The sequence below is a fragment of the Hibiscus syriacus genome, unplaced genomic scaffold (assembly GCF_006381635.1).
Source record: "Hibiscus syriacus cultivar Baekdansim isolate YM2019G1 unplaced genomic scaffold, ASM638163v2 tig00003507_pilon, whole genome shotgun sequence".
NCBI lineage: Eukaryota > Viridiplantae > Streptophyta > Magnoliopsida > Malvales > Malvaceae > Hibiscus > Hibiscus syriacus.
In genome coordinates this window covers 235,832-261,051 of record NW_024061975.1, presented here as the reverse complement: position 1 = coordinate 261,051, position 25,220 = coordinate 235,832, and the positions used below count along the sequence as shown (strand labels likewise).

The window sequence follows — 25,220 nt, the reverse complement described above, 5'->3', positions numbered from 1 at the left end:
CCGACATGAGAAAATAATTCCTACACTCGAAACCCGACTCGACCCGCATTCAAAGAGATTTCATCCGACCCGATTTATATAGATGAAACTTGACCCAACCCGGTCGACCTGATCCAACCCAATATTTTTTTAATTCAAAAAAGATTAAATTAAAGAGAGAAAATTTTACATAAATTACTCACTGTCTCGTTTTCTAGCAATAATAAAAGAAAATGTATTAGTTTAGCTATGGTAGACACAATAGTTGCGTTTAAATTGGTGTTTCTGAAATATCAAAATAGAAAATGGAAGAATATCTTATAAATTAATCGAAGTTTGTTGCTTCAAAAAAAAAAAAGAGTATTCGTTGAATAAAATGAAAAATATTATGATTTTGTAACACCCATAATCCGTATATATCTCGAAATATGAGTTAAAGATATTACATCTAAATTACAAACGTTCGTTGAACATAAATACTTAAAATTTTATTTCATTATCAATTATTTTAAGTTATTCAATTACAGTCGTTCAAAACATTTATAACATACATGCCACTAACGAGTAAAAAATGTCTTACTGATACTATAAGTTGGCTTGATTTTCCAAGAAGAGATGCTTTCAACACTCCTTACTTCACTTCCATTTCTTTATCTAAACCTACGTATGAAAATCATCACACGCCAAGTAAAATTTAGTGAGACAGTAATATAGTTGAGATGAGATAAAACGTAACTATCATAAAGTATTATAAAAGATAAATCTATAATTTAAATAAAAACATTGAAAACTTTCAAATCAAGTTGTTCAAGCCATTTTCCTCTTTGAAAATCTAAAAAATAATCATCTCATGATTTTATAAAAAATCATATAAATTAACATCAAATATAACAATTACTTCATGTTCGTTTCACTCGTACACATTTCAGAACTTTCATTTCATTTTCATATTATTTTCTTTCATACACTTGTCTTAACATTCACATTTAGGGTCTGTTTGGTTGGGGGAAAATATTTTACGGTGTATTTGGTTCCCGTAAAACATAAAAGTCAATGAATTTGTTTTACGATCAATGAAAAACTCAAAGCAAAACACGGTAAAATGACTTACCGTTTGGAGAATGGTAAGTCATTTTCCTTCGTTTTCCCGTCCCTTGCTCCACAACAAAATATCTTGTGATCCAATGCCCTCCTTCGTTTACGGTGTGCGGGATTTCGGTTTTGGTTCTCATCGTCGTTTTGAGCAGAGAAGGCCAGATTGAATCAACACCTACCATTTCTAGGGTAAAGATCTACTATTTCTTCTTCTTTGTTTTTGTTTTTAACTTTTCTCTAATGATTTGGAAAGCTCTTATTATTTTTTTTTTAAATTCATGGACATCATTGAGCAAATTTCTATTTTGGGTTATGGGTAAAGTATTTGATTTGGGTGAATTTAGGGGATAAATTTTCTTTTTATCATTAGAAGTGATTAGTCGTCTGCAATTCTGTGTCTGATGTGAATTGGAATCTAGAGGCAGTTTGTCTTTGCATTTGCTTGAACTTTTTCTGGAGTTTCTTGTAGGATATGTGGTATATTTCAAGTTTCAGAGATTTATGATCTAACTGTTAGATTTATAATTCTTAACTGTTTTGTTGGGACATTTTTGTCTGCTGGAGTTGTTAAGAATTTGTTATTTGTCGACACGGTAGTTTGGATTTTGTTTAGTTGAAAAGAAAAAAGGGTTTGTGTTGGCATGTCAATTATCATCTATGTGTGTTGAAGCTGATCGTTTTGATTTAATCAGTTTTCTTTTATTGAGTAATAACTCACTAGAATTACATGTCCTTGTTAGAAGTAGTAGTTTGGCCTTTCCGTTTGGTACACTAAACTTATTCAAGACAAACTTTAGGAAATACAAACCTCAAGGACCGATTAATCGAACCTGTAAGGAAGTTGAATGATAGCTTTGGAAATAAAGAGAATTGGTAAGTATTGCAGGTTTGATCTTATGTAGTGGCATATGCTTATCTGTTCTTGAAAAAACATGCCTTGAAATACTTCTGATGTTCTTGTAACATCCTCAATATCGGGTTAGTGACTAGATTGAAAAATTTCATAAATTGGAGATTAAAGTAGGATAATTGAATAGTTCAATGATTTATTGGAAATATATGATGAAGGTTATTTGGTAATTATGGAATGAATTAAAGGGTAAAATAGTCAATTGACAAGTAAGATTTTTATTTTTCCCTTATAAGATAAGGAACCCACGTGGGAAGAGGGAAAAGGAAGTTCCAGAGTTCTCTTCATCTTTCTTATTTCTCTCCATCTTGAACCAAGGTTGCAAAGGTAAGTCCACTTGTTAGATAATTTCTTGTTGAATTCAAGGTTTGTTTATGATCATTAGATGATAATTAAGCTTAAATAAAGCTTAAATCATCTAAAAAGCAAATGATGGTGGAGTTAGGAGAGATTAAAGATTAAAAGTTTTCAAATGAAATCTTGGAATAGAGTTCATTACTCAAATGGGAAGATAAATTTGACTTGTCGTCAACTTAATTAAGAGATATGAAGTGATAGAATTGAATTAAGAACATATTGAAAAATTGGTATGATTATTGATTTCCATATGGAGAAAGGAATTTTGAGATTTAAAGGGTGATAAAGGGGTAGAAATGAGTTTAATTATGTATATGAGAGTTAAGAATATGGTAGAGGATGCAATATGAAGTGTTTAAGTAGAATTGGAGTGATTTTCGGGCTTAAAAATGAATTATGGGCTATATGCATCGATGCACATTCAATGTGTACCGATGCATCAAGGGTAAATTTCCAGAAATTGTTCAGTGTGTATCGATGCACCCATTAAAAAATAAAACATCGAATGCAATTAGTGCATCGATGCATAAGGAGTGCATCGATGCACCCCCCTAAAATGAAAACATCGAAGGTGATTTGTGTATCGATGCAGGGGTAGTGCATCGACGCACTTCAAAGGAAAATAGAATTATACCTTTCTTTTGGTCTAAGAATTGATAGATTAGTGTATATCAAGTGGATACTAATATGTATCAATGTATGATTATATAGATATCGAGCACGAACAAGTCCCGGAATGATTATCAAGTTATGATTCGATCGCAAGATAGGAAATTATAAAAATGAATTGGAACTTAGTAAGGCCAAGGTGAGTGCATATTAGATAGTGTATTATATTTAATGGAAATAAGACTTGTGACAAGTCTTTTTCCTCTAGTAAAATACATAAATTCATTAATATGAGCATATGGTTGATATGTTACATGTGTGTTATTGATTGTTGTATGTGTTAATGATAGGTGTGAATACATGTTTATATGATACATGTTAAGTGTTCATGATATATGTATACATGATAATACGATATAAGTTAAATTATACAATATGATACATAACTATAAGATAAGTGAATGAATGTATATATATATATGATAGAGATTATGTATGAGATATATGAGAAGAGGTAGATGTGATTAGGTGAAAATAATACAAACATATATTAAGCCATGTTATATGTGATAAATGAATGATATGAAAAGTGACATGAACTAAGTGAAAAGAAGCTACATGATTATATGTAAATGTGAAAGAAGTTAGGAGCTTATATGAACATGTGATATGAATGTGTATATGTGATACAAGTTATGCGACATAAGCTACGTGATATGTGACAGTGAATTACGTGTTGATATGACATAAGTACATGAACAAATGAGAAATGATATAGAGTTTTACACTTATATATGGTATGTGATAGAAGAAAATGAACATGTGATCATAAGAGAAGTGATATGAGTATAATGCCCATGTTAGGTGATATGAGAGCTAGGGGTATAGTTGGCATACCAAGAGTCGAGGGTTTACCTATGTTCTACGGAACATATGGACAGAATTACCTATGTCTTTCGAGATATATGGACAATATACCTATGTTCTAAGGAACATATGGACAGTTTACCTAGGTTCTTCGGGACCTATGGACAGTTGCCGAGGTTCTTTATGACCTCTGGATAGGTCATTCGGGACATTTATACGAGCTGTGGTGATAGCATAGTGGTGCACAACCTCAATAGACTCACATATCTATAGTTCTCAAAAGTGTACATGGGCTAAACAAAGAGATAACAATGAAGATAGTAATTGTGAAATATATGTGTTTTGTGATATGAATTATATGATATGATATGTGTGTATGAGTGATTATTTTATATGTTATAAGATATAGGATATGAACATAGTAGATCATATAAACAAGAGAATAGAAATATGAATGGTGATAATATGATAATGATGAAGAAGATAATAATGCAATGATATATATATATATATATATATATATATATATATATATATATATATATATATATATATATATATATATATATATATGAATGGATATATGTTTGGGTATGTGATAGCAGTAATTGTTCTTGCATGATTACAAGTTATAGTTTACATTATATGTTTATTGCATCACTAAGTCATAGACTTAACGTGTTATTGTTTTACACGTAGGTTACAGAAGCGAGAAGAGAAGTGAAGAAGAGGAAGACATGTCAGCATCTCCCTTACAAAATTTCAGATCCGAAAATAGATGATTTAAATGTGTTTGGTTAATTTGAATATAGTTGGCCTGTACTAATTGATTGAGTTGAATATGCTCTGATCGATTTTGGTTATTTTGGTCAATTATGTAAATAAACTGCTTTTATTTTAATGAAAGTTTTAAATTTTCTTTGAATTTTGTCAAGAGTCAAAGTTTGAAAAGTCAATGTGACACCTCAGACTCGTATTCGGGTCGGGTACATGTTGGGGGTTGTTACATTTAATGGTATCAGAGCTAAGGTTTAGCCGATTTTAGGCTTAAACCAAAGTCAAATGAGGTTTACAAATGTGTACATGCCAACTAAAAGTGAAAATTTTTGATCTGATAGTGTAAGGAGTATGTTGTCTTGCTAATAGAATAAGAATAGTATGATATTGTAGAAATCTGATTGCAATAGTTTCAAAATGAAGTGAGATGTAAATCTGATTGTAATAGCAATTCACCTGCCCTGGCCAGACAGGATGAAGAGCGGCACATCAGGAAATGCCTCGTAAGATCAAAAATTGATTTCAGGAAGTTAAAATCATATTAGAATAGTGATAACAAGTTTTCATTGTTTTGAATCGGAAAAGTGATATGGAGTAGTTTTATTATTTCTTGGATAAGATAGAATATGGTGAACAAGTGTCACCATAAGAGTGTTAAAAGATCAAATGATTCAGTGAGAATTGGTAGAAGAGTTCAAGAACAAGTGTATCAGTGACAAGCGTTTAAAATGTATAAAGTCAGAGCTTATGAGTTCGAAACGAAGGGATAGCATTGTGTATAAGCAAGAGTGTTTATATGATAAGGGTTTGCTGTTAAGACGAAAAGAGTTAGCGTTGGCTAACCAGAGTACGTGATAAAATGTACTGGAATTATAAGATTATAAGATATTGTCAGGATATGATAACCAAATATGAAATGGATCTGGATACAATTGTATATTTGGATCATAGTAATGTGGTATAGTAAAGGAAAAGGAAGTAAGGATTTGTATATTTGAGTAAAGCTGAGGACTGATAAGAAGAGTTTAAGAATGAGTATATCGATGATCAAATTATAAGACATAGGAAGTCAGAATGTTGAGTTTGAGCAACGGAAATTTCAGGATGTATGAGAATAGAGAAGAAATTGATAAGTTAAATAAACTAATTTTGAGATAATTTCGATTGGAAAGAATGTATATGATTGGTTGACTAGGGCTTGTGCCCTAGATTGAACAGATGTTATTGACTAGTTGTCAGATTAAAGGTGATAGAGTTATGAGATTGGAGGAAAAGATAAAGTTGAGTTAATTAATTATGATGTGAATTTGGATATAGTTGTGTATTCTGATCAGATAACTATGATGTAGATAAGGAGATAAGTAATTATATGGAGCTTTAAGGAATGAAAATACAAGTATAAGAGATGATAAAGAATGAGGTTTGTATAAGTGAAATTGATTATCAAAGTTATGAAAAGGTGATAAAGATAGGTAATTAGACATGAGTATAGGTGATAAGATAAGAGTATGTGAACATGAAAGGAAAGATATGATTTGGGTACAAGGAATAAATAAAGGAAAAAGGAAGTTGAAGAATTAAAGGAATAAAAGGTTAAGTAAAGGAGGCAACATGAGAACATTAAAAGGTATGTTCTTATTGGTATGTGCAATGAAAATTCGAGGACGAATTTTTTTAAAAGGAGGGGAGATTTTTAACATCCTCAATATCAGGTTAGTGACTAGATTGAAAAATTTCAGAAATTGGTGATTAAAGTAGGATAATTGAATAATTCAATGATTTATTGGAAATATATGATAAAGGTTATTTGGTAATTATGGAATGAATTAAAGGGTAAAATGGTCAATTGACAAATAAGATTTTTATTTTTCCATTATAAGATAAGTAAACCACGTGGGAAGAGGGAAAAGAAAGTTCTAAAGTTCTCTTTATCTTTCTTCTTTCTCTCCATCGTGAACCAAGGTTGCAAAGGTAAGTCCTATTGTTATATATTTTCTTGTTGAATTCAAGGTTTGTTTATGATCATTAGATGATAATTAAGCTTAAAGAAAGCTTAAATCATCTTAAAAGCAAAAGATGGTGGAGTTAGGAGAGATTAAAGATTAAGAGTTTTCAAATGAAATCTTGGAATAGAGTTCATTACTCAAATGGGAAGATAAATTTGACTTATCATCAACTTAATTAAGAGATATGAAGTGATAGAATTGAATTAAGAACATATTGAAAAATTGGTATGATTATTGATTTCCATATGAAAAAAGGAATTTTGAGATTTAAAGGGTGATAAAGGAGTAGAAATGAGTTTAAGTATGTATATGAGAGTTAAGAATATGGTAGAGGATGTAATATGAAGTGTTTAAGTAGAATTGGAGTGATTTTCGGGCTTAAAAATGAATTCTGGCTATGTGCATCGATGCACATTCAATGTGTACCGATGCATCAAGGGTAAATTTCCAGAAATTATTCAGTGTGTATCGATGCACCCATTAAAAAAGGAAACATCGAATGGAATTAGTGCATCGATGCACCCCCTTAAAATGAAAACATCGAAGGTTATTTGTGTATCGATGCATGGGTAGTGCATCGATGCACTTCAAAGGAAAATATAATTATACCTTTCTTTTGGTTTAAGAATTGATAGATTAGTGTATATCAAGTGGATACTAATATGTATCAATGTATGATTATATAGATATCGAGCACGAACAAGTCCTGGAATGATTATCAAGTTATGATTCGATCGCAAGATAGAAAATTATAAAAATGGATTGGAACTTAGTGAGACCAAGGTGAGTGCATATTAGATAGTGTATTATATTTAATGGAAATAAGACTTGTGACAAGTCTATTTCCTATAGTAAAATACATAAATTCATTAATATGAGCATATGGTTGATATGTTACATGTGTGTTATTGATTGTTGTATGTGTTAATGATAGGTGTGAATACATGTTTATATGATACATGTTAAGTGTTCATGATATATGTACACATGATAATGCGATATAAGTTAAATTATAAAATATGATACATAACTATAAGATAAGTGAATGAATGTATATATATATGATAGAGATTATGTATGAGATATATGAGAAGAGGTAGATGTGATTAGGTGAAAAATAATACAAACATATATTAAGCCATGTTATATGTGATAAATGAATGATATGAAAAGTGACATGAACTAAGTGAAAAGAAGCTACATGATTATATGTAAATGTGAAAGAAGTTAGGAGCTTATATGAACATGTGATATGAATGTGTATATGTGATACAAGTTATACGACATAAGCTACGTGATATGTGACAGTAAATTACGTGTTGATATGACATAAGTACATGAAAAAATGAGAAATGATATAGAGTTTTACACATACATATGGTATGTGACAGAAGAAAAGGAACATGTGATCATAAGAGAAGTGATATGAGTATAACGCCCATGTTAGGTGATATGAGAGCTAGGGGTATAGTTAGCATGCCAAGAGTCGAGGGTTTACCTATGTTCTATGGAACATATGGACAGAATTACCTATGTCTTTCGAGACATATGGACAGTATACCTATGTTCTAAGGAATATATGGACAGTTTACCTAGGTTCTTCGGGACTTATAGACAGTTGCCGAGGTTCTTTATGACCTCTGGATAGGTCATTCGGGACATTTATACGAGCTGTGGTGACAACATAGTGGTGCACAACCTCAATAGACTCACATATCTATAGTTCTCAAAAGTGTACATGGGCTAAACAAAGAGATAACAATGAAGATAGTAATTATGAAGTATATGTGTTTTGTGATATGAATTATATGATATGATATGTATGTATGAGTGATTATTGTATATGTTATAAGATATAGGATATGAATATAATGGATCATATAAACAAGAGAATAGAAATATGAATGGTGATAATATGATAATGATAGGAAAGAAGATAATTATATGCATGTGTGTATTTGATATATATATATATATAAATGGATATATGTTTGGGTATGATGTGATAGTAGTAATTGTTCATTCATGATTACAAGTTGTAGTACATTATATGTTTATTGCCTCACTAAGTCATAGACTTAGCGTGTGATTGTTTCACACGTAGGTTACAGAAGCGAGAAGAGAAGTGAAGAAGAGGAAGACAAGTCAACATCTCCCTTACAAAATTTCAGATCAGAAAATAGATGATTTAAATATGTTTAGTTAATTTGAATATAGTTGGCCTGTACTAATTGATTGAGTTGAATATGCTCTGATCGATTTTGGTTATTTTGGTCAATTATGTAAATAAACCATTTTTATTTTAATGAAAGTTTTAAATTTTCTTTGAATTTTGTCAAGAGTCCAAGTTTGAATAGTCAATGTGACACCTTAGACTCGTATTCGAGTCAGGTACGAGTTGGGGATTGTTACAATTCTAAACAAAAGGAGTCATATAATGGTAAGATGTCATTTTTAAGGAATAGGTTGTTCTAATTACCTTATCTCTGCACCAACAAATGGCTTCTTTCTGTTTATATCAAATATGTAATTTAGAAGAAGCTATGCGTGTTAATCATATGTTGTTGAGGAGATATGGTCCTGTAAATCTATTTATAGTGGTTAGGTCAGCATAGTATGAAGAGTATTACTGCCCTTATAAAGGTTGGTGGCTTTAGGTATCTTTTGAAGCCATAAGATATAAATAGGAGAAAGAGGGGTCTCAAGAGAAAGACAATGGTTTTGATGAAGAAGCTTCGCAAGACGGTAAGATGATATTTAATTTGCTCCTTTTTGTTGCTTTTTAATAAATTATATTTGTGGGATTTATAATTATGTTTAGGGTTGATATAGAGTTACTGGACATTGTTCATTTGATTTTTGTTTAAACTTGTTTAAAGGTAAAACTCATGTATTTTATTCGGCATATAGCATTTGATTCTTATGGTTATTTTTTAATTTCTTGAAAATTTTGTAACACATCTCACTGAGATAAAGTTGATCTTTTACTCCTTTCGATGTCAATAATATATGGTGATCAAACTACATTAGATGCATCAGTGTCTTGAAAATTTCTATAGCTTTAGCAAATATTATCTTTGATCGAACTGCATTAGATGCATCAGTGTTTTAATTTTTCTATGAAAGTTTAATCTTACTTTGATGTATTGATATAGAAAAGGGAGGCACCACCTGGTGAGAAACCAGAGCCAATTAGAACCCACCTGCGTAATATGATCATTGTACCCGAAATGATTGGAAGCATCATCACTGTGTACAATGGCAAGACATTCAATCAAGTTGAAATCAAGCCTGAGATGATCAACCATTACCTCGCCGAGTTTTCTATTTCGTACAAGCCTGAGATGATCATTTGTGGTGTATGAAGAGATAATTCATGTTGATCAAGTTTTGATTGTTGCAACCTTAGGCATTTTAATTAATGACAACTTTATATGCACCCTATAGTGCTATATAACCAGTTTGGCACCTCTTATTGCCAGAATTAGCACCCCATAGTGATATATAATAAGTTTGGCACATCTTATGCTTATTACCTCTTATGCCTGGCACATTTTATGTCAGAATTAGCACCTTATAGTGATATATAACCAGTTTAGCACCCCTTATGTCTTTTATCATATGTACAGAGTATTATAGAACACAATAACACCTGTATAATAAACCATGATACATCACTTAACATTATTATTGTCTCGGGAACATACCCTTATATGTGCCACAATGTAACATGTCACTTGTAATGTACATCAATGTACTCATAGGATCGATCAATAACCATTTTACTCATGACACCTTTAATGCCAATTGTACCAAATATTCAACACATATATAAAGGGCCTTTCAACAATTTCACAATCTCTTCTCAAACCATTTAACATATATCAATATTTTTGGGTAGTTCATACTTAAAAATCATTATAGAATTTTTATTAAAATATCTTTTCAGAAATTTTCATATAAAAACATTTTGGGTACTTTTATACCCAAAACAATTCATAAATTATTCGAATAACCATTATGAATATATTTCATAACTAGAATTAAACCATACTTTGAAATAATTTGAGGTTGACTTATCGTAAGTCGTCATCGATCAGAATAATTAAGTAAATAAACTGGACTCACCTTTGCCTTTCGTTTTTTAGTCATAGGAATCACCAAATTTGTTGTAATATGTATGACATTATTTACATAACACTGTTTTTAAATTATATGTTAGTATTTTACTAACATAGTCTAGTTCCAATAAAATAAATTCTATAAACATAAGCGATACTAAATAGATATAAAACTGAAGCAAACTTCCATCATGATACCAAACTTTTCAAAATAGCTACTTGATTCTATAAATATTCATCTCCATCATAAACCCTTCAACTTTCACAATTTTGCACTTAGAGCACTATTTATGAATTCTTTTTAGAATTCATATAAACTTTTCCATTTAATTCATAATAGTTCTTCACTATTATGGTCATTTCAATTTAAACACTAAAAATTGCAGCATATACATAATATACTGAATTTAACACTTTAACATTCCAACAACTTGCAATTTCATCCCAACATTCTTAGACTTTTCTAATTCAACCATCTACTTTAATAATCTTACAATTTGATCCCAAACCACTATTTAAACTTAAAAATCAGCATACTAATATAATTTGCAACATTAAAAATTCCATACCAAAATAATACCATCACATTTGAAAACTCACAATTAAGTCCCAATTTTTGAGACTATTAGAATTCCATCACTAAGTTTATCCAAATTTGCACTTTGATCCTAAATCACCCATTTAACTTAAAATTCCAACATTTCATCATTAAAATTCAACATTGAATACTCCAATTTAAACATTTATACATTAATGTTCCACAATTTTTCCTTATTTCTTTCCCTTTGGCCGAATACTTTTAAGTTTTCCTAGCATGAATTACATTTTGATTCAAGCATGAATTCATACTCTAATAACATTTTCATGAAATTCTCCTAATTTCATAATCTGATAAATGTCATAATTATCATTATAAATAATAGTTTTGTATCATTTCAAATAATTAAGATAGCATATAACATAAGAGTATCATAAAATGCATAGTTTACCTCAATTTCATATTCTGACAGTTTACACCACCCTCAAATAAATATAAATATGTATTAATATACATACTTAAAAATTATTTCGTTTCTACCATTAGAAACTAGGCTTGAATACGAATCTAACCATATAAGTCACTTCTTCTAGTTCCACTTATACAATTTATGGAAAATTTTCAAAGCTGACTTACAGAAACTGTTTTGAGTAGAATCTGTTGCCCTGTTTTCTGACACATCCTCGATTAAAAATTCATATCTTTTTATATACACATCAAAATCAATATCCATTTGTTTTAAATGAAACTATACTGATATACAAATCTAACGGTATAAATATCACCCTCTAATCACTTCTGTATAATTTATGATGATTTTTTAAACTTACTGTTCAAATCATAATTCCCATGTAGCTTTCCTAATCAACATCCTTAGCTTATTTCGTAGTTCTATTAGCTTACCAAATGAACATTTATACATAAATTAAAGTTCCTATCATCATTTCCATGCTATCTCAATCAATTCCATAAATCCTAACCTTTACCAAATTCATCTTTAAACATTTCCAATTGATTTTGATCATTATTCAAGCTTAGAAGTAATCTACAACATCAATAACATAAAAATCTTCCATCAAATCTTCAAAATCAAACATGTCCTTCATAAACACTAATTTTCAATCTCATCATACAAGCATGTTTTCCATGAAATTTTTATACCAAATGATAGAGAATTTCAAGAGAATTAAATCTCTATCTAATAACTTAATCAAAAAATCAATCATATAGCCTTAAAAATCAAAACAAAAATTTCTTACCTTTCTCAACCATGGAGTTCACGATTTATGGGGTTGAAGATGAGCTGATTTTTGCTTGATTTTATCAAGTAATTGTAGCTTTAAAATACTTAGGCACATTTTAATATAATTGAATATAAAGAAATTTCAAATTTGCAATTAATGAATGATAATTATAAAATGTCATTGAAATATATTTTATTAAAAATATCTCATAGTCAAAGATGAACCAATTTGACTTTGACTTTCTACTTTGGCCATGTAATTTTTGAAAATTGTATTTTAGTGACTAAATTTCAACTGTTCAACCCAAATATGACAAATTAATTTCCATTCTACCGATCCATGCTAAATTTCACTAATCTAAAATATGAAAATATATTTTCATCATTTATCTATCATCCTTCAAATTTTCGTGAAATTTCGATTCAATCCGATTCTATACTTGACTTTATTGCTTTATAACTTTTAACACAATTCTCGTATTAAAATTCTAATTCGAAAATTCTGTTTTTAGGAAAAACTATTCATTTATGCGCCAAAATATATAACTTTTTAAAATTATATTTTATTCTCTGAATTTTCCAAAGTTTATACTTTGGCCACCAAGCTTTCAAAACTTATATTTTGGTCACTAACCAAAATTTGAGGTATTATAGATTTAAAGAACATTTTCACCCAGTGTCTTGTTTCTTTCACCATTAGTAAAGAACATTACTAGCTGCAAATTATTCGATAACTTTATATTTCTAATTAATGAAGTATAAATTAGAATATATTAATTTCAATTTTCAATGAACACTAACTAAAAACCGTATTGATTTATGATGAAATTAAACTGTAATTAGGGGGTAAATCAACAAAATGGTTCTCAGCTTTTACACATACAAAACCAACATAAAATAAAAAATATGGAGAAGAAGTATTTATCTTACGAAAAGTGAGGCTTTGTAACTGTTGAGTTTTGTTGCCGTCGAGGAAGAAAATTGAAAACTAAAGGACCAAGATTCAAGATTCTTGATAGATAAGGATAAATCAAAAACTGGGAAGAGTGAATCTTGTATACATGTCACCCGACCCGATAAGATATAAACCCGATTTTTTATAAAAAAAAATCCAATCTTATTGAGTTGAATTGGGTCGAAACCCATCGAGTCCGGGTCTCATGTTCATTCCTATTTACGAGTGATCATGTTGGAATTTTATGTGATTTTTTAGTATAAGATTAAATTTGTAAGATGATTAGGGATTTTAAAGCATCAAATTTGAAAACACAAGATATAAAATTTAAGTTACAGTTATGACTTGAGAGGAATAAAGTTATAAAGATTCTTTTAGGGTCTTTTAAAGTGATTAAGGATTTTATGTATTTAAAAAGTATATATGCATTATTTTGTTGGCTTGTAAAAGATATTGTTGGACGTTAATCTTGTCCAGTCATAACTTTTATTAGAGAATTTCTATAATATTAGTGTCATCTCTGATGTTTAAGATGTGATGTCTCACTTAAACGGTCAATTATTAATTTTTTTTTATCAATTTTTTAAAATTTGACTTTTTATTATTTAAAATTTATTATTAATAAAAATATGAAAAAATATATTTTAAAAATCTTAAATTATGTAGTTTTGAAATATATATTTTATGAAATTTAATTTTTTTAAAAATATTTAAAAATAAATATGGTCAAATATTAAAAAATTGACTTTAGTCAGTAAGGAACAGTTTTAGTGGGACGGAGGAATATTAATAATTCTGATGAAATTATACATAATATGTTTTGAAGATTATTTTTTTTAAAGATATCGGGCACTCTTTTCTTTTTATAAGATCCTAACCTAGTGTTGGTAGAAGGAGTTTTTAATAAATCCCTTTTATCTTAAAAGAAAAACAATAATCTTTAAAAACATATTATGTATAGTTTCATCAGAATTATTGTGTTTTCAAATCACTCGGACTCCTAATATCTCATTTTGAATTAAAATATCCCTTATAAATATATCTAAAATAGAATAAAATTTCTGAATTGGATTTCGTTCCATAATAGTTAGAAAATTATATTAAAAAATTCATTTTATTTTAAAATTGAATTAAAATACTATTAAATAAAGCTCGAATAATAGATTACGAATTTTAAATTAGTTTTTTTCCCATAACTATTCATTCAAACAAAACCGAACTAAAATGGAAATTGAATTAAAAATACCATTAAATAAATGGGAAGCGGAAACACAACAGCTAAAACCATGAGCCAGGGAGCACGTGGTTTGTTAGACACCTGAACTTTGTCCATTGCTCACGTGGCAATACATGGTAGGTTCATAATTTCAGTATTTTCATGACAACTTGCCTATTGTATCTACACACACTTTTCTTTCATGGGATAATGTCCCTGAATTTCATACCATTTTTAATTTAGTCCATCAACTCTAGGGGTGAGAATTCGATCGAGTCAAGTCAAAAAAGTTTTGTTCACCCCTAATCAACTTCCTATAACTTCCTCAATTCTTTTAATTTGATCCCTTTATTTTTATATTTACATTAATCCTAGAATTTAACATTTTTTAACTTAATCTCTAAATTTGAGTTTATTTAAAAATTAAAATTTAAAAATTAAAATGTATGATGGAATTCAAATTTTATAATTAAATTAAAAAATATCGAATTCAGAGATTAAATACTACTTTATTGCCTAATTCTCTTGTACACTTTATTTTCTTACTTTGTTAAGAAAAAAATCCAAAACCATCTTAGTTTACCAAATTAAGCCAGTCTTCAACCCATGTAAAAGAAGAAGAAGACAAAGAGCAACCTTGCCCATAAAGTTAAAAACTGAAACTTTGATTGAATAAAAAAAATTTGCTTTGAATTCTTTTTCATTTCTTTTTCCATCTTTGCATTTTGCAATTTGGAAGAAAAAGGAGAGAGAAAGGTAATGATTTATAGAGTCAATCATTGGGGGTGGCTAATAATATCACTATCACATCTCCTCCTACTCATATCTAATTTTTTTGCTGTTTGCTTTTTTTCTCTGAACAAAGTGTGCTTTTTTTTATAGCTTCTCTTTGTTCGAATATGCTATTATCTCGTCAGATACTGATGGCTGTTTCCAGTGTAATGGAGTGTGTGAGACTTGAACTGAACGGAGTGAGCCGTTTTCAATCCCAGCTGTTCTATTTGTAGCAAAGTTGTTGTTGTCGTTGGAGGTGATGGGACAATTGGCCCATCAGCGTCAGTTATATAATTTGTGTGTCTAGATACACTTTTCAATAGTGTCTTGATCTGTTTTCCTTTTGAATTTTATGCACACTATCTGTTTGTTGTTATTTTTCTTTACATGTACTTCAAATGTGTAAACTTTACACCAGAAATGTTCACCAGGGATTTTACCTTTTGAAAACAAAAGAACAAAAGGTGATGGTGGAGTAGGATTTGGAACCATCAAAGGTTAGATTCTTATGTTTTGGTTGGTTGGAAAAAAAGCTAACCTAGTGCTTGTATACTTCAGAAGAAAAAGTTAATCCGTTTGGTTGTCAGAATCTTGATATTAATTGTGGGTGGCCTTTTAATTCATGTCGATTTCTACAGTAAATGTGAACTACTTTTTAGGTTTTAATAGTGAGACAGCAAAGAACCCGAGGTTAGCTTTTTTGTTTTCTCGTTAGTCCTATTTCTAGACTTGAAATTCTTGAGATTATCAAATTATTGATTACTGGGTAGGAATCTTCAATGTGAATTATAAAAGAAAAAACATATATTTCTTCTGAAGAAACCCTTTGAATTGATTTATTTTGGTTTCGTTAAAAGTTCTTTTAGGAAGTTTGTTTCCTGTTTATGTTACTATTCCAAAAAAAAATCTTTTGCTTATTGTGTAAAGTTTTTTTTTCTAATATAGAACAGTGAAATGTATCTTCAAGTACCTTATAGATGAAACTTGTACTTTTAGAGTGATTTAATTGATCTTTTTTTTTCCTTTTTGTTCTGATTTCAACTTGAGTGGGAGATCAATTTGCTGCAAATTTTTAATCGTTTTGGATTTATTGAACACTTAAATATTCATATCCAGTATCTTCTTCCCTATAATTTAAATATTCTATCGGATCTGTTGATAGTGAAATCCACTACTGAAATAATCCTAGGACTATTCTTAAAAATCCATGATTTTGGATATGCGTTACAAGCTTAGTGAATTCAGTTCATTCTTCCTGCAGGTGATAATTCTAGACAGTGGATTTAGACAAGCCCAGATGTCTGCGGATGAGCCTGGCAATAGCTCCGAGTGGAGTAGAGAGCAAGATAATGCATTTGAAAATGCCCTTGCAACTTATCCCGAGGACTGTTCTGATCGGTGGGAGAAAATTGCTGCTGCTGTACCTGGTAAAACTTTGGAAGAGATTAAAGAACACTACGAGATTCTAGTGGACGACGTTAACAGGATTGAATCTGGCTTTGTGCCTCTCCCTCCTTATGATTCTGCTTACAGTTCAGTGGGTCAAGCTGGTAGTGAAGGAACTGGTAAGAAAGGAAATAACAATTTAGGGCATAATAACAATGTGTCAAACCATGGGGTTAAGAATTTGAGGTCCGATCAGGAGCGTCGCAAGGGGACTGCTTGGACGGAGGAGGAGCACAGGTGAATTAGTTCTTCTCGTTTAGATTTTTTATTTTGATTGACATATGCTCCTTCTGTTTTGCCCTTTGGAACTTTACTTCTTAGTATTCTTCCTGCTTCATATTTCGTAACAATGTGCATTTATTATATTTTGGAATCGCGTATCCCATCCGCATGTAGAATCTTTATTTGACAAAAATGTTTGCAGAAAATGCTTTCTACCTTTTGATCATTCTGTTTGTCGCTTACTGTTAGTTAGGTAGATTAGATCTTCAACGGTTTTCCTACTTCTGTGCGTTAGATGGCCATTAGATGATGAACATATCCCGAAATCATGTGAAATAATTGAAGTGAAAAATGAATTTCGATGTTACCACGTGGAAGCTATATAGTTTTCTATCTTCCACAAAATTATATCCCAAAAGAGAATAATTATACTATCGTCACATCTTACCTGTGTGACACTTGTGGCTGTTATAGGTTTACCATTTTATCTCGTCTCGCGCGTGCTAAACAACCATATAGCCTAACTTCCGACTTAAAACCGATATTTTTGGTTTTATTGCTTGATGTTGGCATATGTCTATAATGTTCAACATGCTGTTTTGGTATAGCAGTTTTTGGTTCTATTAGTAAAGTGCTTGCCAAAATTTGGTTCTAATATGGAAGGTTTATGGTCATAATAGCATATAGTCAGATTTGTTTCATCAATCAAGACTGTAAAATGGTGCTTAGGTTATATAGCCACGTAGGCTTTGCAGCTCGATTTGATTCACATATCACTTGCATTATGGTGGAAAACCATGCCTTTCCGAATAATAACCATTTATGATACATTTCTGATATGTTATTATATTATATACCTGTACTGTCATGATTTCATTTGATGGTTCCTGTGTGAGTTATAGATGCTGTGTTTGTGCTTAAAGTTTAATTCTGCACTTTCTTGTAATTTAATGGTGCTAAATTTTGCATGCACTACAAATAACCTCATTTGGGGTAAAACGTCGCTACCTGGTACCTTTGAAGAGGCGTGGTGTCTTTTTGGCTCATACCTTACAGAACGTATTATTCAGCTTTGATTGGCCTATAATGCCTGTTCTAGCCCATAGGAAATGTTCATGAGCCGGGATAACTCGCACTCAGGAAATTGCTCATTGTTTTATGAATGGTCTTTATTGTTATTCTTTGAATTTTGAGATGTATTTTGATATATCATTTGACCAATAGGCTTTTTCATATTATAATTGTAATGATTTTATCTTGGAAAGCAGGTTATTTCTTCTTGGTTTAGAAAAATATGGGAAAGGTGACTGGCGAAGCATATCCCGGAACTATGTGGTCTCAAGAACACCAACGCAAGTGGCAAGTCATGCGCAAAAGTATTTCATTCGATTGAACTCCATGCACAAAGACCGGAGGCGATCTAGCATCCACGATATCACCAGTGTTGGCAATGGAGATATTTCAGCACCCCAAGGACCGATCACTGGTCAATCGACTGGTGCTGCAGCTGGAGGTTTGTCTGGAAAGCCAGCAAAACAACCCTCTTTACATCCTGCTGCACCAGCTGGTGTTGGTGTGTATGATGCCCCGACTGTAGGGCAACCAATAGGAGGCCCCCTTGTCTCAGCGGTTGGCACGCCAGTGAATCTTCCCGGCTCGACACATATGGCTTATGGAGTGAGAGCTCCTGTACCTGGAGCAGTGGTTCCTGGAGCTCCGGTGAGCATGGGTCCTGCAACATACCTGATGCCCCATGCATCTTCTCATAGGTAATGTGTTGTTTAGCTGCCAAATGTACACAAGGACAGAAGATGACTATCTTGTGCAGATATCGGGTTACCGGATTTTCCAATTTAGCCCGAATAAGATTTGCTTATTTGCAAGCATTAACTAGTTTGTCTGTCGTTTGCTTAATCTTAATAAACCATAGGGATAGTGTTTACATGAACGTGTATAGGCAACTCTGGAAAAAGGGAACTGAACTGCTAAATATGGCAAAAGTAGAAACAGCATTTCGACTCCTTTTTCTTTCCTCATCCATTTTCTGATGCACACATTTGCATTAGAATTAGTCAATGCTCAGAAGTTCCATGGAAATTGTGTTTATGAAGAAAAGGGAAAAAAACCACCCACCATAACTTATTTTGCTATTATGAGCAGCATATCTGAGAACATTTCAATTCACTTGGTTCTTCAGTTCAGTTAGTAGGTAGTCTGGCAGGTACCAAAGTCATACTATGGGTATATATTCTTTAAGCTTTGACAAAAACAAGCCATGACATGGAATACCAAGAACTACCCCTTTAGATTGAAATCAAACTTGAAAGAATTCCCAAGGACATTGGAGAGAGCTGCTAGTGGTGCACAAAAAATCCGAATATCCGATTTTGCGAAAAAAATATCCGAAACCGGATTTGGGAAAAACCGGTTTTTTTTTAACCGGATCGGATTTTTTTAAACCGGTTATTTTAACCGGTTTGGAGAAAAAAACCCAGACCGGTTTTTTAACCGGATAAAAAACCGGTTAAAAAACCGGTTTTTATCCGAAAAAAAACCGGTCTGGGTTTAAAAAACTAGCCGTTAATATAGCCGTTTGTGACCGTTTTTGACCGTTTTTTTCTTTAAAAAATTACTATTTTACCATCCTAAACATGTATAAATAGGTTAGAGATGTATTTGGTTGATTACAACTTTCTCAAATCTTATTACACAACACTTAAACATCTCTCAAATCTTAGTTTTGTAATTTTTTATTCATCATGAGTAACACTGCTGAATCTTCCGTCGGGGGAAACCTTGAAGTCGTGAGAGTGATCGAACACACTCGAAACAAAGATATTTGGGATCACTACGATTTATGTGAGATGTCAAATGGCTCGAGGAGGGCGCGTTGTAAACTTTGTCTAAAGTTTCTTGCATCGGAAGGAAACACAACGTTGAAGAACCATTTGACAAAATCATGCAAGGCACTTCGCTCAAGATCGGATCCTAGTCAATCGAATCTTACACCGCAAGGTGGTGTTTTGTTTACGACAACGAAAAATTACGAGAAGCGTTTACAAAGTTCGTGATTACAAAAGCATTGCCGTTCGACCACTTTGATGATGAAGATTTCACGACAACAATTCAACAACTAATGCAACCACGTTATACTCAAGTAAGTCGTACTACCCTTCTAAAGAGATGCTATAAAAATGTGGCGTACGGCGAGGGAAAAAATGATTTTAGGATTCCAAGAACACCGTTATGGTGTGTCGCTTACATGTGACGTTTGGAGTTCCCCTCATAATACCGGAAATTCTTTTTTAGCCGTTACGTCACATTGGTTAGATCAAGATAATTGGCAAATGATGAAAAGAACAATCGCGTTTGAATTATTCGGTGAGCCGCATACCGGTGCTAATTTATTTACACTTTTAAAACGGGTAATTGTCTTTATAAATTAGAAAATAAAGTTTTTTCTATATCCTTTGATAATGCATCGAATAATACAAACGCGGTTCCAAGATTGAAAATATTACTTTCACCGATTTTAGACGGTGCGTTTTTTCATACCCGTTGCGTTGCACACATAATTAATTTATCCGTGCAAGCCGGTTTGGAGGTTATTGAGCCAATTAGATTAGAATTTAAAACAATGAAAATCGTTCTTTGTAACAACAACAAAAGACTAAATGATTATAAACGATTTGTAAGTCTGTTAATAAAAAAGCTTTGGGTCCTAATTTGGATTGTCCAACTCGTTGGAACTCAACTTGGATGATGATGCATACTGCCTTAAGGCAAAGGGAAACATTGCAAACATTTCACGATCGGCTTTTCGAGAGGGGTCATGTCCCAGACATTTATCCGGATTCGAGTTGGGAAACTATAGCCAAATAACCGATTTGCTTGAGGTTTTTAAAAATGCAACAACTTTTTTATCCGGTGTTTATTACCCTACTAGCCCGTTGGTTCTTAATCAAATATTTTTGTTGGCTACCCGACTAAATGACTTTGAATTTGAAACCGAAGTTTTTCAAGAAATTGGCTTTGCAATGAAGGAAAAACTTTTAAAATATTTTAAGGAGATTCCCCCCATTTTTACTTGTGCCGCCGCTTTAAACCCAACGTTAAATGTTGGTGGGGTTGAAACACTAATTGAACAAATTGCGTTTGCTTTTAATCTAACCGATGATGAACCCAACTTTGTCCAAAACCAAATAAATTATTTTAACAAATGTTTTCGAGACATGTTTGCAATTTATTTAACTAAATACGGATCAAGTAGTGTAATACACGATCAAATGAGAATGAATGCGGAATCATCTAGTAGACGTCCAAGTAACTAAATTTGAATCTTTTTAACACTCTTGTAAATTCTCAATCCAAACGATCACGTACTACCACCCCAAGTAGCGAGTTGGGAATTACATGTCATGCGATTTTCTATCAAAAATGACATTTGAAGAGTTTGAAAGTTTGGATATTTGGCTTGGTGGAAAGAAAAGGAAGCACAATTTCCGATTCTAGCCGCCATGGCCCGTGATTTACTAACCGTCCAAGCTTCTACGGTAGCTTCGGAATCCGCTTTTTCTGTTAGTGGCATGGTTATATCACAACGGAGATCAAGACTAAGTCCCGAGTCGGTGGAAGTATGCATTTGTTTAAAGGATTATTTGGATGGAGCGGCTCGTAAGCAACATATCACCACCCTAGAAGATGCAATTGATGCCGATTTGGAAGCAAACTTACACATTGAAGAAGTCGAACTTGGATATCCCCTCCAAACGAAGAAGGCGAAGATGATGAAGAAGAGATGGCAATGTAGTTTATTTTATAACTTTATTTCAATTATCGTAAACTTGTTTCAATTATCGAACTTGAAGTTTTTAAGTATTTGAATTTATCGAACTTGGAAGTTTTTAAGTATTTGAATTATCAAACTTGGAAGTATTTAAGTATTTCAATTATGTTGAGTTAATTAAGTATTTCAATTAAGTATTTGAATTTATCGAACTTGAGGTTTGATGCTTTCTCTTTGATTCTCTCTTGATTCTAGTTGCTTGATGTTTCTGTCTTTGATCAATGACTTCTAAGCTTGCTTAAATACACCTTGAATCACTTCTGAACGTTAGTGATAATTAATGAAGATAATATAGCCGTTTAAGTGTGAAAACATTTAATAAAAATGCTTAGAGCGTGGGGGAATCGGTACCCTCTCATAGGGAATCGGTTCCCTAAGTGTAAAATTCAAATATTTCGACCGTTGAATAGGGGGGAATCGGTACCCCTATGGGGGAATCGGTTCCCTCCGAGCATTCTGGAAATCTCGGAGCCAAACCATTCAGCGAGGAATCGGTACCCCCTTGGGGGGGAATCGGTTCCCTATGAGCAATCTGGAATATTAAAATCGGTTTTTTTATAACCGGTTTTTTAAAAAAACCGGTTTTTTTAAAACCGAAACCGGTTACACCGGTTAGGATATCCGGCCCTCCAAACCGGTTAGAAACCGAACCGGTTATTTTATAAACCGGTTTTTTTTCTATGGGAAAAAACCGGATTGGATAAAAACCGATCCGGATCGGATTGAAATCCGAATTATGTGCAACCCTAGTGGTGCTCTCTTTAAACTCTGTTTTAAAACAGAAAGATGAAAGGGGTTATAACAGTTGATCTCACATATGGCCATGGATGGACCCAAGGGGGCGGGTTGGGACAATCGTTTCCTAAAATTTTAAAATTATCACATATTTTAGATATTTTCTGTGTTTTTTATTGATAATCCATTTTTGTCTTTTAAATTTTATAAGTTCGCCTTCACAACATAAATCCCGTGCTCGTTCTTGCACATGGCCGCAATGACATTTCTCAAAAAATGCTCCATGTCACTGACTACATTATTATATCTTTCTCACCATGCAATTTGCTTCCCAAATCTCATCTTTCCTTTCTTATGTTTGTATTAAAGCAGTTGCAGACATCAGAAAGCTACAATGCCAACTCAGAAAGCTTGAAATATAGTCATCTTCTTTTCTTTACCTTCAGTATTTTTCGATGCGCAATAGCATGCAAACAAAAAATTTAGGTACAACACCTCTTTAAATACCATAAGCCAAAAAGATTCATCTATCATCACAAAAACACAAATCTTTTGATCATAGAAACTAAAAGAGAAAGATTTCCATCTCATTCATCAGAAAATGAAGAATCAGATACTTGAACAAGTCATTGGAGTTCCAATGAAATCAACATTGTATCAAATCGAGAGAACGCCGAGACGATACTTACCAGATACAGCTGGCCAGTACCGCATTCCATCATCTGCTGAAGGGTCTAACAAATTTATAAAAGGTAGTTGCTCCCTTTTAATCTGTGACGGGTTTAGATAGTCATAATGATGATGTTTTTGGTAATGAGAGTTTTGGTAATCACAGGCAAAGGAAATTTGATGAAAAAACTTGGGAAAAAAGCTGATACCTTCGCACATGGAGTCAGGGAACATGGTATGAGACACTCTAAACAAACATATATGTAATATACAAGTGTTTTATGCGTGTATCTATGTGTCAAGATCGAAATGAAATGAAAACTAAAGGTATTCTTTGAAACTGCAGTGAGATTGGGACCAAAGATCACTGAAACTGTGAAGAGAAAGTTGAGTTTGGGGGCAAGAATTCTTTAGATTGGAGGGATGGATAAGATATTCGAACAACTATTTAGTGTCAAAGAAGGGAGATGCTGTTGAAGGCATGCCAATGCTATTTATCAACAACAGCAGGTCCTCTAGCTGGTTTACTTTTCATGTCATCTTAAAAGGTTGCCTTTTGCAGTGACAGAGCGATCAAAATCCCGTCTCCGAATGGCGAATTCCTGAGAGTCCATTACAAGGTTTTGATTCCACATGAGAAAATAAAGAGGGTTAATGACAGCGAAAACATGAAGAGACCATCACAGAAGTACATGGATATTGTGACGGTTGATGATTTCGACTTCTGGTTTATGGGGTTCTTGAATTACCAGAAAGCTTTCAAGTACCTTCAGCAAGCAATCTCCCAAAGACTAATGCATGATGTACTACAAGTCACTTTCTAGATGGCTTACAATTGTATTCTCCACTGTTTCATCATATTATTTTTGTTGGTGAAATCAGGAAAAATCAACAGCTTTACATAATGTCAAAATATTTTCATTCCATTGAACTCCATGAACAAATATATGAGGCAATCGAACGTTGTCACCGGTGTTGGCTACAGAGACATTTCGAATGGTGCTTGCTGCAGCTGAGGTTCGTCCAGAAGATCAGCCAAGCAAACATGGCTCTAACCAATAGGAGCTCCCCTTGTACATAAGCTAAAAAAGATTTAAACAAAATTGAAAATTACATTGCTTAGGTGGCGTCAAAGCAATTGCTCAAAATTGAAAAACAAGCAGTGGATTCCTTTGAGGTTAAGTAATAGCTTAGCTTTATTTTCCTTAGTTTAATGACAAAAATTAGGCAATCTTTAATCTGCATGGTCATTTCCACCTCAGATAAGCTACAAGATCATTGCCTTTTAAAAAGAGGTCCTATATGGACCATCATCTTAGTCATATTTACAAGTTTCTGAATGATCAAATGGTGAAGAAATAAGACAGGCCAAAGAGAATTTACACAAAAATCAAATGACACAACTACTCTTAGCATTGAACTCCAGACTAAACCTTGAGTTTACACCATTCTGTTCATACAATCAGGTTTTTTTTTTATCTCCATCCTTATCTTATTTTGTTATAAAAAAAACCCCCTTAAAATGAATGGAATATTGTTTTTAGGGAAATAGTGATTATGACGGTTTTAGACGGTCTGCCCCTTTTAATTTAGACGAAGAATCACAGTTGATGATTTTAAAAAGAGGATAAAGATGACAATTTAAAAAAGAAATGAACAATGGAGCGAACTTAAATTTTGAAGAGTCCCCTTTTTATATTGCATGAGAGTTTATAAGTCTTCTCTTAGTATTGGTGCGATGGCTATTTACGGATTGGGAGGATATATAGACATGATTATCATTTAAAATGTAAAATTGACTCAAAACTATACCCTTCATATAGGCAGGTAAGTTTTTTGAAAGAATAATAAAAGT

The 25,220-nt window shown here is 32.2% G+C and overlaps 1 protein-coding gene and 1 pseudogene across 3 annotated transcripts; both read left to right on the top strand.

The window, feature by feature from the left end:
• Nucleotides 1-15,782: 15,782 nt before the first annotated feature.
• LOC120178580 (transcription factor SRM1-like) lies at nucleotides 15,783-19,086 on the top strand. 3 transcript variants are annotated; one of them, XM_039184410.1, is made up of 3 exons: nucleotides 15,783-15,944; nucleotides 16,709-17,130; nucleotides 18,384-19,086. In XM_039184410.1, the coding sequence occupies exons 2-3, from the start codon at nucleotides 16,745-16,747 to the stop codon at nucleotides 18,886-18,888; spliced, it is 891 nt and encodes a 296-aa protein (XP_039040341.1). In that variant the 5' UTR covers nucleotides 15,783-15,944; nucleotides 16,709-16,744; the 3' UTR covers nucleotides 18,889-19,086. The 3 variants fall into 3 exon arrangements, with proteins under 3 accessions (XP_039040341.1, XP_039040335.1, XP_039040328.1); XM_039184404.1 differs by having other exon boundaries at nucleotides 15,783-16,333; XM_039184397.1 differs by lacking the exon at nucleotides 15,783-15,944 and having other exon boundaries at nucleotides 16,559-17,130.
• A 4,211-nt stretch (nucleotides 19,087-23,297) lies between these two features.
• LOC120178106 lies at nucleotides 23,298-24,246 on the top strand (annotated as a pseudogene).
• The last annotated feature ends 974 nt before the right edge of the window (nucleotides 24,247-25,220 follow it).